The 13,274-nt window shown below is 42.4% G+C and overlaps 1 protein-coding gene across 1 annotated transcript in view; it reads right to left on the bottom strand.

The window, feature by feature from the left end:
* Positions 1–13,274, bottom strand: part of LOC126356004 (midnolin-like) — a 217,612-nt gene that overhangs the window by 102,908 nt on the left and 101,430 nt on the right. Inside the window, exon 3 of the mRNA XM_050006650.1 lies at positions 7,205–7,261. Coding sequence (XP_049862607.1) covers positions 7,205–7,261 — 57 coding nt within the window. The remainder of the gene's footprint in view (positions 1–7,204; positions 7,262–13,274) is intronic.

Here is a 13,274-nt window from a genome sequence, read left to right as displayed (position 1 = left end):
TCATAAGATCAAAACAAACTGCAAAACTATTTAGGAAAGGCACCTGTATGGTGCCAAAATTAGCAGTTGACCCTAAATAACGAGAAGTGTGAGGTAATCCACATGAGTGCTAGAAGGAATCAGTCAAACTTCTGTTACACGATGAATCAGTCGAATATAAAGGCCGTAAATTCAACTAAATACCTAGGAATTACAATAACGAACAATTTAAATTGGAACGAACACACAGAAAATGTTGTGATAATAGAGAATTGTGAAGAGTAATCAGCAATTCAACTTCACTTAAGACGCATTTTGGAGGCACTGACTATTCCGCAATCACAGTCAAACGGTGAAGTCAAACATCCCAGACAGTACAGATCTACAGGATCGAAAAGGTACACACAGGTGTAATTGAGAACTAACAGGGTGACAACGAACATAAAGGTGTAAGGAACTTGAGAAATACCTCTGGCCTGGAACACTCATACGTAGAAAACTCTTTATTAAAGCAGACGAACATGGGTAGAATTCCATGATAACGTGTGGGTCCCTTCCCCTTGTCGGATTTACTGGTGCAGCTTAAGAAACGAAGATGTAAAAACTTTAAAAGAGGGCTCAACATCCCAACTGAGGGCTCCCAGCAAATCTTGCCATGCCATCTGTATAATATATACATTGACTTGATTCGGAATACCAGAAAATAATGTGGAGTAATAAAATTTTAGGAATGCAATTGTCTAGGTATCATTTATGTGGGTAACATTCCACATCACAGACTAATTTAAGCACGAGACTAGCTATTGCAAATGTGAAATACATTAATAAGCCGGGTAACCACCAGAAGTTTACATTAAACATGCAAACGCGGACGCATTGTGTTGTACGCATGCCGCATGTCAGTTTCTCGGATGCAGTTCCATATCTGTAGCACTGTCCATGGTGTCTGTTAATGCTGTTTGTGGATGACAGTCTTCGTGCAGCGACGTCGCATCGTATACTAGGTTGGAAACAAATGGTGATCGAGCAGGCCATAGAACATGTACAACGTACATGTTGGAATACAACAGCATTCCGTCAGCAAGCGTTATGCTGATGAAACATCCCTGCGAAGCTGTTCATGGATGGCAGCACAACAGCTCCAATCGCCAGACTTACGCCCAAATTTGCAGTCAGGGTGCGTGGGATAACCGAGAGTGTGCTCCTGCTACACGAAACCGTGAAGCACATGTCCACTGTGTACAGCACACAGACAGGTTGGTTGCACGTCCACAAACTTGCCTCCCCTAACCAACACGGCCACTACTGGCACCAACATAAAAGCAGCTTCCGAGAGGGAACATGACAGAACGACAGATCTACACACTGCCGTCCAATGAGTTCTCGCTACACAACACTAACACGCAAACGACGGTGATTTGGGGGCAGTGGTATGCACGCAACATGGCGTCTGATTCGGAGCTGTCGAAGTAACCGACGTGCAACATTTCATTGTGGCACTGTGGTTACACTGTTCTTCAAATTGCTGATGCAGATGCAGTACGATGAGGCGAAGCAATACTCTCTAAAACTGTGGTCTTCCCTTTCCGTAGTGCGACGTGCCCGTCCGGAGCCCGTTCATTTTGCTACCGTACTTTCTTTGCCAACAATTATGTACAGTGGCTACATTCCTGTGAAGTCATTCTGCAATACCGCAGGACGTACATCCAGTTCTCGTAGCTGTCCGAACTACGTGAGGTCTGATAATGGCGTCTTTGGGATCGGACGTCGTGAGTCGAGATGGTCAAGACTGCCTTTTAGAGCGTCAAAGGTAACTAATGCTCACGACCTTGACAGTGTGTATTTAAATGATACGATTTGTATCCTCAACGATGCTACTTGCGCCGGGTGCGAAATCTGACTAGAAACAAGTAACTCCTGTGTTACCATTTTTTCCCGGCAGTGTATAAACTGATTTTAATTTTATAATTATATGCCTTATCCGGAGAGACTATTTTCAAAAATGGTATGGATAATATATTTTTAAAGCCATCTAAGAACAGGTCTTTCGTAGAAATATCCGAAAACAAACAGCAGACGCAAAAACCTGCACTATACCTGAAGTCTGTATGCAGTAAATACAAGTAAGCTGATGTGCAGTACTGGAAGTTAATTGATCATATGTTCTTACTGGGCGAGAAACGGCCGAATAGAAAGGACTTGCACCAGCCCCCAGTCCCCAAGCGAAGAAAATCGATAACAGGCAGTCGAACCTGGGACCCCACGATCTAGTGGCAACGACTAACCAGATCACGAGCTGCGGAAACATTTCAGGAAAATACACAACACAGATCCAGAGGAGCGTAAGTACGTATCAGCAGTTCTGAAAGTGATCCGGTTTACTAATCCACGAAGTGTAGTTACAACGTTGATTTTGAATTTAAGGTATTTCTAGAAATTGGCACTGTTGCTTTTTTGGGAACAATGCAACCGTAAAATCCTTAAATGTAGTCTGATGGTGGAGCAAAGCGTCCGAAATACGTCGGAAATTATTTAAATTCAGTGACTAGACGTTTTTATTTAATTTATAGTTTAATCAAAAGGACACCCTGCCTTAAAAACATTTCAGTTTAATGCAAGATATCAGCAATCTGTGTTTTAGATATAGATTCTTATCGGGCACGTGCTTTGAAGAAAGTCTTATTCCAGAACGAAATTACTAAAAAGGGATCAAAATCTCTGGAAACAGCCGGAAGGCCATGAGCAGTATGGAAGCTGTCGGAACGAGAATAATCATGTATCTAAGTTAGTCCCGCGAAGACGAAACCAAGCGCTAATGGGTGGAAAGCTTTAAAAATTCTTCCGTAAGACGCTACGCATCGCACGAGATACTCAGACAACCTCCAAGCGAAAACTTGATACCTGGAGTAACATTCGTCGTCAGGTAAGTGTACCGGGGTTCGATTGCGTCAGTTCTACCCGTACGCACTACATTGGCAGTAGTTCGTAGTACAGCAGTTAAACCAGTGTTGCGGTGAGGCAAGCGCTAGAGAGAGAGAGAGAGAGAGAGAGAGAGAGAGAGAGAGAGAGAGAGAGAACAATCTCCCGTAGCTATCAGTCTGAATTCTATTACGTTAACTACTTGTGACCGGAAAATAGGCAGACGCTAACGTCATGACAAATGACGCAAATGAGCTAAAGTCAGTCCCTTAAGAAAGCCCACATTACTGCAAGAACAATTTCGTGTTCATACCTAAATATTTTCCACCACAGATTTAACAGTTTGGACGTTTATTATTGTTGCATGTCACTGTTGCATTGTGGATCGGTTCTTAGACACGCTAGACAAATTTTTTGCCATTGCGTGCACCGCTAATATCTTTGTAGTTACCTGTGTCTCTCTCACTAATCCACAGTTTTAGTAAATACAAATTTCCTAACATGGTTTGAAGGTTTACTTCGAAGCACATTGCGTTACTACAGCTGTCACCTGACTATAAAGGAACATAAAATATTTTTGCAAGCTGGTGACACGGGACGAACTGTCTGAATTCCGGCGTGATTAAACCAGTTATAGTTTCACATATTCTGCTCCTCTCTTGATCGGCCAGTTATTGCTGGTCTACCGCCCATATCGATACCTAGACCGGGCCAGCTGAACACTACTTACATCAGGAACACCTTTTTCACACGTGTTCCAAGAAAAACACGATCTCCAAGCGAAGTGCAGCGAGCCAGGCACTTATGGAGGTGTTTGCAGGAGAACCTGTGGACCTGGATGACCTACCTTACGAATGTGTTTGTAAGGGTCGTCGGCCTCGCACCTATCCACGAAACTAGGTTGAAAAACAACTCTCACTCCACTACTGTGATCCCTGTAGCACAGACTGTCAGAAACCACGGATACTATCACTGGACAGGAAAACAGAACTCCACTTGCCGCTTCAGCTTACTAACACAATTGTTCCAGGAGGCGACCTTTAGGACGGCAACGGTTCAAAAATGTGACTGTCACAAAAACACTTGTTTCCACGGAACGAAACCAGTTTCTTTAGTTTTGTCTAACAGCGGCATGGTGCAAAGTCACAGGAAGTTTATCGTTGGACTTACCCTCTCGTCTGCTAATCGCAACCCGCATTAAAGTGCTACCGCCAGATAAGACCTCTCACTGCCAATGGTCAGATTAGTTTCCCCTACACAATGGGGAACTCGTTCGGCTAACACCACCACCACCACCACCACCACCACCACCACCACCACCACCACCACCACCACCACCACCACCTTAAATCCTCATGAGGCCTATGACCAATACAGGGAAACCCAGCTCATCAAGTAAGGATCCGCAAATAAAGGGAACACCGCAGTTACGCGCGGCCTGTCAGTTTATCGAAAATGTCGTTTGAGAATGAAGTACCACTTAAATCCAGCTGTTTTCGTGTTGCTCTTTATGTACACTCCCGAGGCTCGGAATCTAAGGTGAGAGTTTTCAAATATTTCCGAACTTTTTTGAACAAGAAGTTTAGAGAAATTTAACCGATCGTATTTTTATTGTGACAAAGGAGTTCCTTTCTTCTGAGTGAGCAATTAAAGGCTAATTCTCGCTTGTCACGGTCGAGCAGACGACTAGGCGCAATTTGTCCTTTTCCTGTCTGGAGCGGATGGTTACTTTTCCACCAATCACGTAAAGTGTGTATTAGGTTGTACACTCTATTTATACTGACTACTGGAGCCTGGTCCAACTAGGTTAGCTTGCAAACAAATTTACGTATGTCTGAAAGGAAGACAGCGCTTTCCGAAAGAAAGTTGCTAACGACGCAAGGAGTTGATTGAAAACTACGACCATATTGTGCTTCTGAGGATGACGGGCTGAAGCGTCTATTTCGTGAGTGAAATGAATTACAGGAACTATCATTTGACGATAACAGTGAGACTTTCAGATATACTTACAACCTTCATTATAATACATATGTAGGGACAATTTAAGATTGTACCACGGCACTCTGGCCAAGATATTTGTATATCACCATCTGTCGACTCAACCATTACACATTCCTGAGCCTGACTAGAACTTTCACTTTCGCTGACACTGACATGGGAACGTGATCAGATAGCATAATGCTGCAGTTGCCTGGTCACGATAAACAGGAAAACTACAAATAGTGAGATTACTGCTATTTGTATGTTATGTGATAAATAGCAGCTTGCTTTAAATGTGGAAAAATTGAAGTTAACACAGATGAGCAGGACAAGAAATGTCATGTGCAAGAATACCTAATTAACTGTGTACTGGTTGACACAGTCACGACAAATATGTACGCGAAACGTTGCGGAGCGACATGAAACGAGTACGTTATGGTCGACTGTAGGGAAGGCGAGTAATCGACTCTCATTTACTGGAGCAAATTAGGACGGGGTAGCCTTTTTGTAAAGAAGACCGCGTACAAAAGATCTGAGCGACTCTTTCTCGCGTGTTTACGATTCCAACTGGCTGGTTTAAAGAAAGACATCGTAGGAATACATATGCGGACTGTTACGGCTGCGTTCTATCAGCTCTGGAGTATTATGGAGATCGTTCGTCAACTGAAATGGGAATATCTAGAGGAGAAACTACTTTGTCAAACAACGTTGATAAAATGTAGATAACCAGCATTTTCGATAAAATGTAGAGAAACTAATTTCGACAGGCGGGAGGAAATATAGCCAACTTAAATATCACGTAAGGGCTGGGAAGACATCGGAAATGTTAGGGCTCTTACAGATTCCCAAGCTCCATTTGCAAGTGGAACAGGAAACTGAATGAATGGCAAACAGCCCTCTGCCATGCACCCTATGGTGGCCCGCTGAATATGTTGGTTCGAGCCACGGTGTGGCAGAGATTTTCGGTTGTCACAACACGTACAACTTCGGGAGTTTGTTGGTATCCGCAAAACAGAGGAACCCATCACAAGCCCACCTAGATGGGCACCGTTCATGGATACTTTGAGGTGGAGATGCAGTCTGATAGAGTACCCACTTTCCGATGTCAGTCCTTTGTAGTCTATGCTATAGTAATTTACCAACATTCTTACAATAGAAATAGATAAAAGTGAGTATTATGCCTGTGCATTTGATAGTGTCATTGTGATCGTTTTCATACAGTGTTGCGGCTCATTTAGTGCCAACGTTGCTGCTGGATGGGCAGATGCCTTTTAAGACCGTGGTGCTTCCCGCTAGCTGCTGATTGTAGTAGTGTAAAAGAGACGTACTTGGCGATGCTTAATCAGTTCTAACAAAATTTCCAGAAAACTATTTGTATGTGACTTTCGACCAATGAACCTTTGAAATAATACACCGTTTTCCCGTAAAGATTTTCTGCGTAAGGTGTAAATAATGAGTTCGGAGCAGTGGACTGAAAGTGAAGCGGTCATGAATTATAAGGTTGTTTCGACACCTTAGTGCTTTATTGGGAATGGTCCCTGACTGATCCAAGAAAGAGTAAGGCAGACCTATAGCTCAATGTGGACAACCTATCACGGTGAGAATCGGCATTTTTCACAGTAACGAACTTTTGAGAGGCGAAATAAATGTTTTGAGTAACGTCTTAGGATTGACAGGGCCTGAATCTTTCGCTTGTCTGGCGCTTTACCAATGAGTCGACGAGTATGCCTGGTGGAAGTACCAATCGCCCAGTCGAATGGTCGAATCTTATGATTTTTCTGAATGCAACTAGTCCGCTATATGGTATTTATGATCCACGTTTTTGCAGTGAATCTGAATCGCCGTCTCGCCGACCAAAGAGAGGTTGGCGATCCGTGTCAAGACGGTTTCAAAAACCGAACTCTGTTACCTGTAGACGCTTCCTGGCCAAACGTGAATTTGCCTCCAGCTACAGGCGAGTAAATTCCAGCTACAGGCGCTGATCTCCGAGTCGAGGCGAACGACCGTTCAAAAGATCCTACATCATAGCATAGCACCGTAAATTAAGGCTGGGTTAAAACAATTTTGTTCATTGCCGCGCTGAACTCCCAGAGCAACGCTTTCCCGATGGTCGAGCAAAACAGTGAAACCACGCTGCTTATGTCCGACACGAATTGTGGGCCTGGATTGCACTTTTAATATTAAAAGCGGAGGTAATGGAAGGCGGACTGAGGATGTTGGAGGTTGCACAATGAGAAGCGCGAAGAGGGAGAGGCGAGGAGAGAGGCCCTTCCGAACACTACTCCGGGCGCTGAAAGGCGGAGAACAATGGTCCGGCTGGGCTTACCTGTGAATCGTTGAGGCTCTCCAGGGCCTGCATCACGCTCTGCTCCGGACGCTGCGCCTGCAACACAAGAAAAAACACGTCAGTGGCATAACATGGCTGAAGGCAAGTACTCAGTATTTTTTACGAAGTATGATAAACAGCTGATCTTTCATTAAAATCTGCGAGCGACAAAAAATTGTCTTCTCAAACAACGCGATAAACATCGTAAAAGTGCACCAGCCAGGCGATTAAAAATATACCCATTTTATTCCACATATCAACATCCACTAACACGTCTCAGAATAATATTTTGGCGAACTCAATTTACACGGATAATATTTCCTGAATATTGTAGCGTCGTAAAAAATGCATATTAGTTTTAGGACAGGCTTTTGGTATCTCGTCATGTGACTGTTTTGCTACTTGCTACAAGGTGTTGAAAAGTATTTCGTATTTTGAGAGGTGGTAGTGAAGACCAAAATGAGAATACTCCCAGTAAAAATGGGATTTTAAATGCATACCTTAAGAGCTATGAGGGATTTTTCATCTTCGCTTCAGTGAAGATGAGTACTGTATGCCCTCTGCTATTACCAACAATCTACAGAATGCAGTAAACAAATGAGGGCAATTCCTCTTATTTTCCATGCATAAAGCACGCAGTAACCCTAATCACAGTTCTGCTTAACTGTAACGCACACACTAGTTCTACAGAACGGGGCAAATTAAAGTGTTCCGGGGAACAGTTCCTATGTACAAAGAAGGAATATTATAGAGGAAACAGCACTAAGCTGACTACAGTAGTTGTTCTTATTTGTTTACTGTAGTCTATGTGGTTCGCAATGGCCAAGAGGTTGCAGTAAGCGTTCCGCAGTAGTAAAGATGAACAAGCCTCAGGAAATGCGTTGTAGAGACTAAGATATTTCTGAGCACTCTACATATTACTTTATCTCCTTTGTAGATGACAATACGTGTATAAGAAGAAAGACTATGACAAAAAAACCAGTACAGATTTAAAGGATTAATATCACATAAGAAAGGAAACTTAACTCACGAGTTAAGTAGAGTCAATCTACCTGAGCAAAATATCTTACGTAATGAGTGAAGATTATGAATGACTTAACTATATTTCTCTAACTCTTACTCCATTGAAACGTACTTTTAGTGAAATTTAAAATTTTGATTCAGCTTATTAGAGTTTCATTAATCTTCGGTTATCGATTACAAAATGGTTTGCCTGGCCATACTCCGCAGTTAAGTATAGAAATATTTGTTTTGTAAATACAAATGCCGTTTGCTGCTGCCACTTCGTTTATTTTTCCCCATAAGCGCTTCGCCTTTTTGTTCCAGCTGACGTCTTAGAACAAGAAAAAGGCAAAACGTTTCTGAGACAAAAATTAAGTGGCAGCAGGAAAAGCAGGTTTTTATTTACGAAACAAGTATTAATGAAACCCTATTTTATCATGTGAAGTAATTTCGTTCTCTTAAATCTTTTACTTACAGACACCCATCTCAGCAGGAACCATGGAATATGAATTACATTAAAGGTGCTTTAGGGCCCAAAACAGCTTAAGTCATTGGCCCATTATCGGATTAACATAAAATAGGGTAACAGAGCGTAATCGAGAGAAGAGGGATATCTCAAAATTATCCCTGTCCCTTTGTGGGAGGGTGCTCAAACGATTGAAAATTAAGTTTCCTCCTCCATATTACTACGACGAATATAAAGTGAAACGCTATCTACAGCTCGTGCTGTATGTGCTAAAATAGGATTTTTTAAGACGGCAAACATAACTAGAGCAACTCAACACTGTTCCAATGCATTCTCACCATTTGAACACCATAAACGGTTAGTTTTACAAAATGCCCACGACACTGATTGCACATGTTACCCTGTCACCAATTAAGACCGGCCCGGCTAGTTTCAGCAGTGTGTTGCCAGCTTCAGGTCCTTACGTAAGAAGTTTATATTTAATTCATAGTAGCCAGGCAGACACTAGAAGTAATAGGGAATCTCACTGCAGCGAGAACCACGCAGGTTGCGTCACGTTATATAATGTCGCCCATAAGGTGTAATTGTAAATCGCTATAAAGAACTCATATCGGCAGCAATCTGCTGAAACCCACCGCGCCAACACACAGTCAGAATTACGAACATCTGACGCTGAACGTTTAGTAATACAGCCGTTTATGAGAATTTCACTACGTAAGATACGGCCCCATTTTCAAATGGAAAGGAAGAATCTTATTTACCAATGCGAAAGCAGCACTCACATTAGCTCTTCCCAGTTTCAGCGTTAAAAACAATTCTGAGAATCTGCATGCTTATCGATCAAACCACGAAATTATTTTTCTAATACATGTCACATAACAAACATTCACTTAAACACTATTTAGCACGTAACTGGCGCTACATCTTGCATGAATGAATGTGGTTTTTCGGTGTATGATACTTGTTTGAAGAAACTATCAAGATTTCTTTTCCTTTGCTGTTGACTGCTGGTGTCACGATAATTTAAAAATTTCAACATATGAATTTTGTAGCGCATCTGTGATTGTTGCGCTCTGTGCTAACTTTCATGGTTAAAGACTGATTTCGTGAGCAGCAAATCACAAAAGTACAATCACTTCTGTTCATCCAAAACTTGACACCTAACACTAATTCTGCTACTTTACGTATGTGTTATTTAGCGTTGCCAAAAGACGTTCGCCCCTGAACACTTTATACCGAGAGAAAGGTGAACACTCAGATGTTAAATGAAATTTTGCTGTCAGTTTTTTGAATAGTGCAGCTTCTGTCGCTATAAACAATATCTCTGCGCCCAAGAAGGAACTGTGCGACATCAACTAAAGTTGGTACGCATGTTCCTACTTTCGAAACATGATTTCTACTAAAATTTCGCTCAAGTCGCATAAGAGTGGGGTTAGTTGAGCCGGTTATGACAATGCAAAACAGGTTTGTTTAAAATACATGCTGTAACGGTCGTCAGCGTTAGTTGCCTATGATATTGCATGTGGTGAGTTTCTGTCAGTCATGAACGCTTTTACGGCGACAAAGACGCCATAATGAACAACTCACCGAGTCCGAACGAAGTTGTGTAATACAGCTACGAAAAGCTGAATGAGTGTTCATACCGCAACGCTGCAGATAGACTTTGCAGGAATATAGCGGCCGTACAGGAATGCTGGCAGCAGTAATCAAGAGAATGAACGGTCGCAAGACGACTGACAGCTACATGGACTTAACATATCTTACTTCCAGGGCAGCTCCGAGCAAGAGCTCACTGGTGTTTTGTTTTTATGGAAGCTGGTTCTGTCTTTGTGCCAGTGATGGCCAGCTGGGGTCCTGCAACCAATCTGTCTGCTTGCTAGACACACTGGACCTACACCTCGAGTTATGGTCTGGTGTGCGATTTTGTGTGGAAGGAGCACACTCTTAGTTATCCCACGCACTTTGACTGCAAATCTGTAAGTCAATCTAGTTATTCGACCTGTTGTGCTGCCATTCACGAACAGCATTCCAGGGCCAGCATAACGCTTCCTCAAACACTATTTTTGTAACCCAACACGCACACAGTGTTGACATGTTGTCTTGGCCTGCTCGATCACCGGATCCTTCTCCAATCTAGCACATTTGGGACATCATCGGAACACTGTCATCCAGAAACAGCACTGACCGTTCCCCGTATTGAGCGACTAAGTGCCACAGGATGTGAACACTATCTCAGACATTGAGATCCGGTACCTGTACAACAGTGCATGCACGTCTGCATGCTTGCAATCAGCTTTCTGGCAGTTACATCGGTTATTGATCTACTAGCATTGGCTTATCTCACGCTTTCATTAACCTGTGATCTTGCGGTTACCTACATGAAAGTATTCCTGAAATGAAATTACTGCACAATTTTTGGTCTACGGTTTCTGTCTGTATTTGATGTTTGCCTACCCGTTCTGAAACCAGGAGTATAAATGGGGCACCTGATTTCACTACTGATGTAATATATATGTCCATATCATTCTGACTTTATTAGTGAAGTTATGAGTGTGTAAAGAAGACATTTCTTAACTTTTAGTGCCCAAAGCAGACATCAAACGTCACTAAAACCGCTTGGTGTTAGAACCTAGGGTGGCTCATGCAGTGAAATTGCTGAATGTCTTTGCCCAGTTCAACGAAAGTAGATTCAAATACATAAACTTAGTTACCTTTAAAGTGTAGTGAACTAGATTTTTAAGTGACATTGGTTGTAAGTTGCTAGTGTTTCTTCTCAAATTTAAGGAAAGATTTCATTTCACAAAGCACAGGAATCTTACTTTGCTGTAAGTAAAACCATTTAATTACAGAATCAATTTTCTGTTTATATTGGTGGTTGTAATGCAAAGTTATAATTGGTTGTTCAGATTATGCGCGTTCACTATGAGATCCGAATGGGATCTGTCAGCGCCACTACGCCGCAAACAGGGCGCGCCCGCGTCACCAGACGTAGTGACGTCGGCTCGATAAGATGCGGCGGTGGCCAGAGAGAGAGAGAGAGAGAGAGAGAGAGAGAGAGAGAGAGAGAGAGAGAGAGAGAGAGAGAGAGAGAGAGAGAGGGGGGGGGGGGAGGAGGGAGGGGGGAAGGTGGCGCACATCCGCCGCTTGCCCCATGCTCGCTGCCCGCTTTCCAGCTTATGTAAGGTGAAAACGCACGCACGCACGCACGCACGCACGCCGCCTCATCTACCCTCTGCCACCCGCTCACCTCTAGCGTTTGGGCGAGCACTCTGCGAAATGCGCACCAATGCTTCTACTGCCTACGATCTTCAATTCTCTAAGTCAGCATTGAAATTTCAACGACATTAGTGCTGTCGGCTCACCAACTCCCTGCATACTAGTAATTACTATCCAACTGGAAAGTTAAGAGAATTCTGAAACAAGGTCAGCCAAAACTGAAGAAGGTACACTTATTGACAAAAATCACATAGTGTAACAAGTGTTTATTTTAATAGCGCAACACTTATGTATACATCTAAATGAACTCCAATTGTCCGCTGTAGCCGTATTTAAATCGATTGAAAGCTCACCAACTGATTTCTCAACTTTTAAGTTGCATAGCCTGGTTTACATAAATGCTATGTCATACGGTATAGGGAGTTACAGAATGTTGCAGAGTAACAGTTGACATGGCACGGCAAAGTTCTCAGACTTCCTCAATGGACAAAATTCATCAATGATGAGGGTTCACGAAGGGCATCTCTTCTGCATTAGAGACGCCCACAAGAACATCTTAACCAGTAAAATTATGACAGTTTGTGACCTTAAAACAGACTCGATATTCATTATTGATTATGGTTTTTATCAATGAGGAAGGCTCAGAACTTAACCTAGTTACGCCAACTGTTACTCTGCGAATTCTGTAACAACTCGTTACACCATATGACGTAGCTTTATGAGAACATAAAACTTTTAACCAGTTTCGAAATCTGTTTTCAGCTGCAATCGGCTTTAAAAAAATTTACACAGCAAAATAAACTGAAAAACATCAAGCGCAACAAAAAATAGTTGGCAACACTACACACAAAAACCACACCTGTTAATCACTAAATGGAAAGTGAAACATACGATGTGACAAATGTGGATAAAAACACCTGAAACCGGCCAGCTGGCGCATGAAAACTAACATGCAACTATAGAACCACACCCATGTGTTAACAGCGCTGGAAATCTTAACACAGAATGATACATTCACAATACGGTACTCGTGGTACAAAATTTGCTTTTAAGTTAAAAAGCAAGAGAAAAAAACAATGTTATATAACAGCATATTGTATCTATCACATAATACGTTTATTGTACGTCTAAAAAACGTATTTCAGGCCACTGATGATGCTTCCCAAATAATAGAAGCGAAACCCATATGCCAATAAACTGCCTTCATTTAGTTCCATAGACCGTACATACCTCCGTGAACCTGTTACACTATGATTAGTCGATCTACCTACAACTAAAAAGGATTAAACATCTCAGATTTAGTCATTTTAAGGACGATGAACTAGCGTGGGGCTCAATCTACAGCACTATGCTAGCCACCTTGCAGTGTGTGGAGGAGGATACTTT

This window comes from Schistocerca gregaria, chromosome 1 (genome assembly GCF_023897955.1).
Source record: "Schistocerca gregaria isolate iqSchGreg1 chromosome 1, iqSchGreg1.2, whole genome shotgun sequence".
Taxonomy (NCBI): domain Eukaryota; kingdom Metazoa; phylum Arthropoda; class Insecta; order Orthoptera; family Acrididae; genus Schistocerca; species Schistocerca gregaria.
The sequence above is the reverse complement of the archived record's forward strand: the minus strand, read 5'-3'. Positions and strand labels throughout refer to the sequence as shown.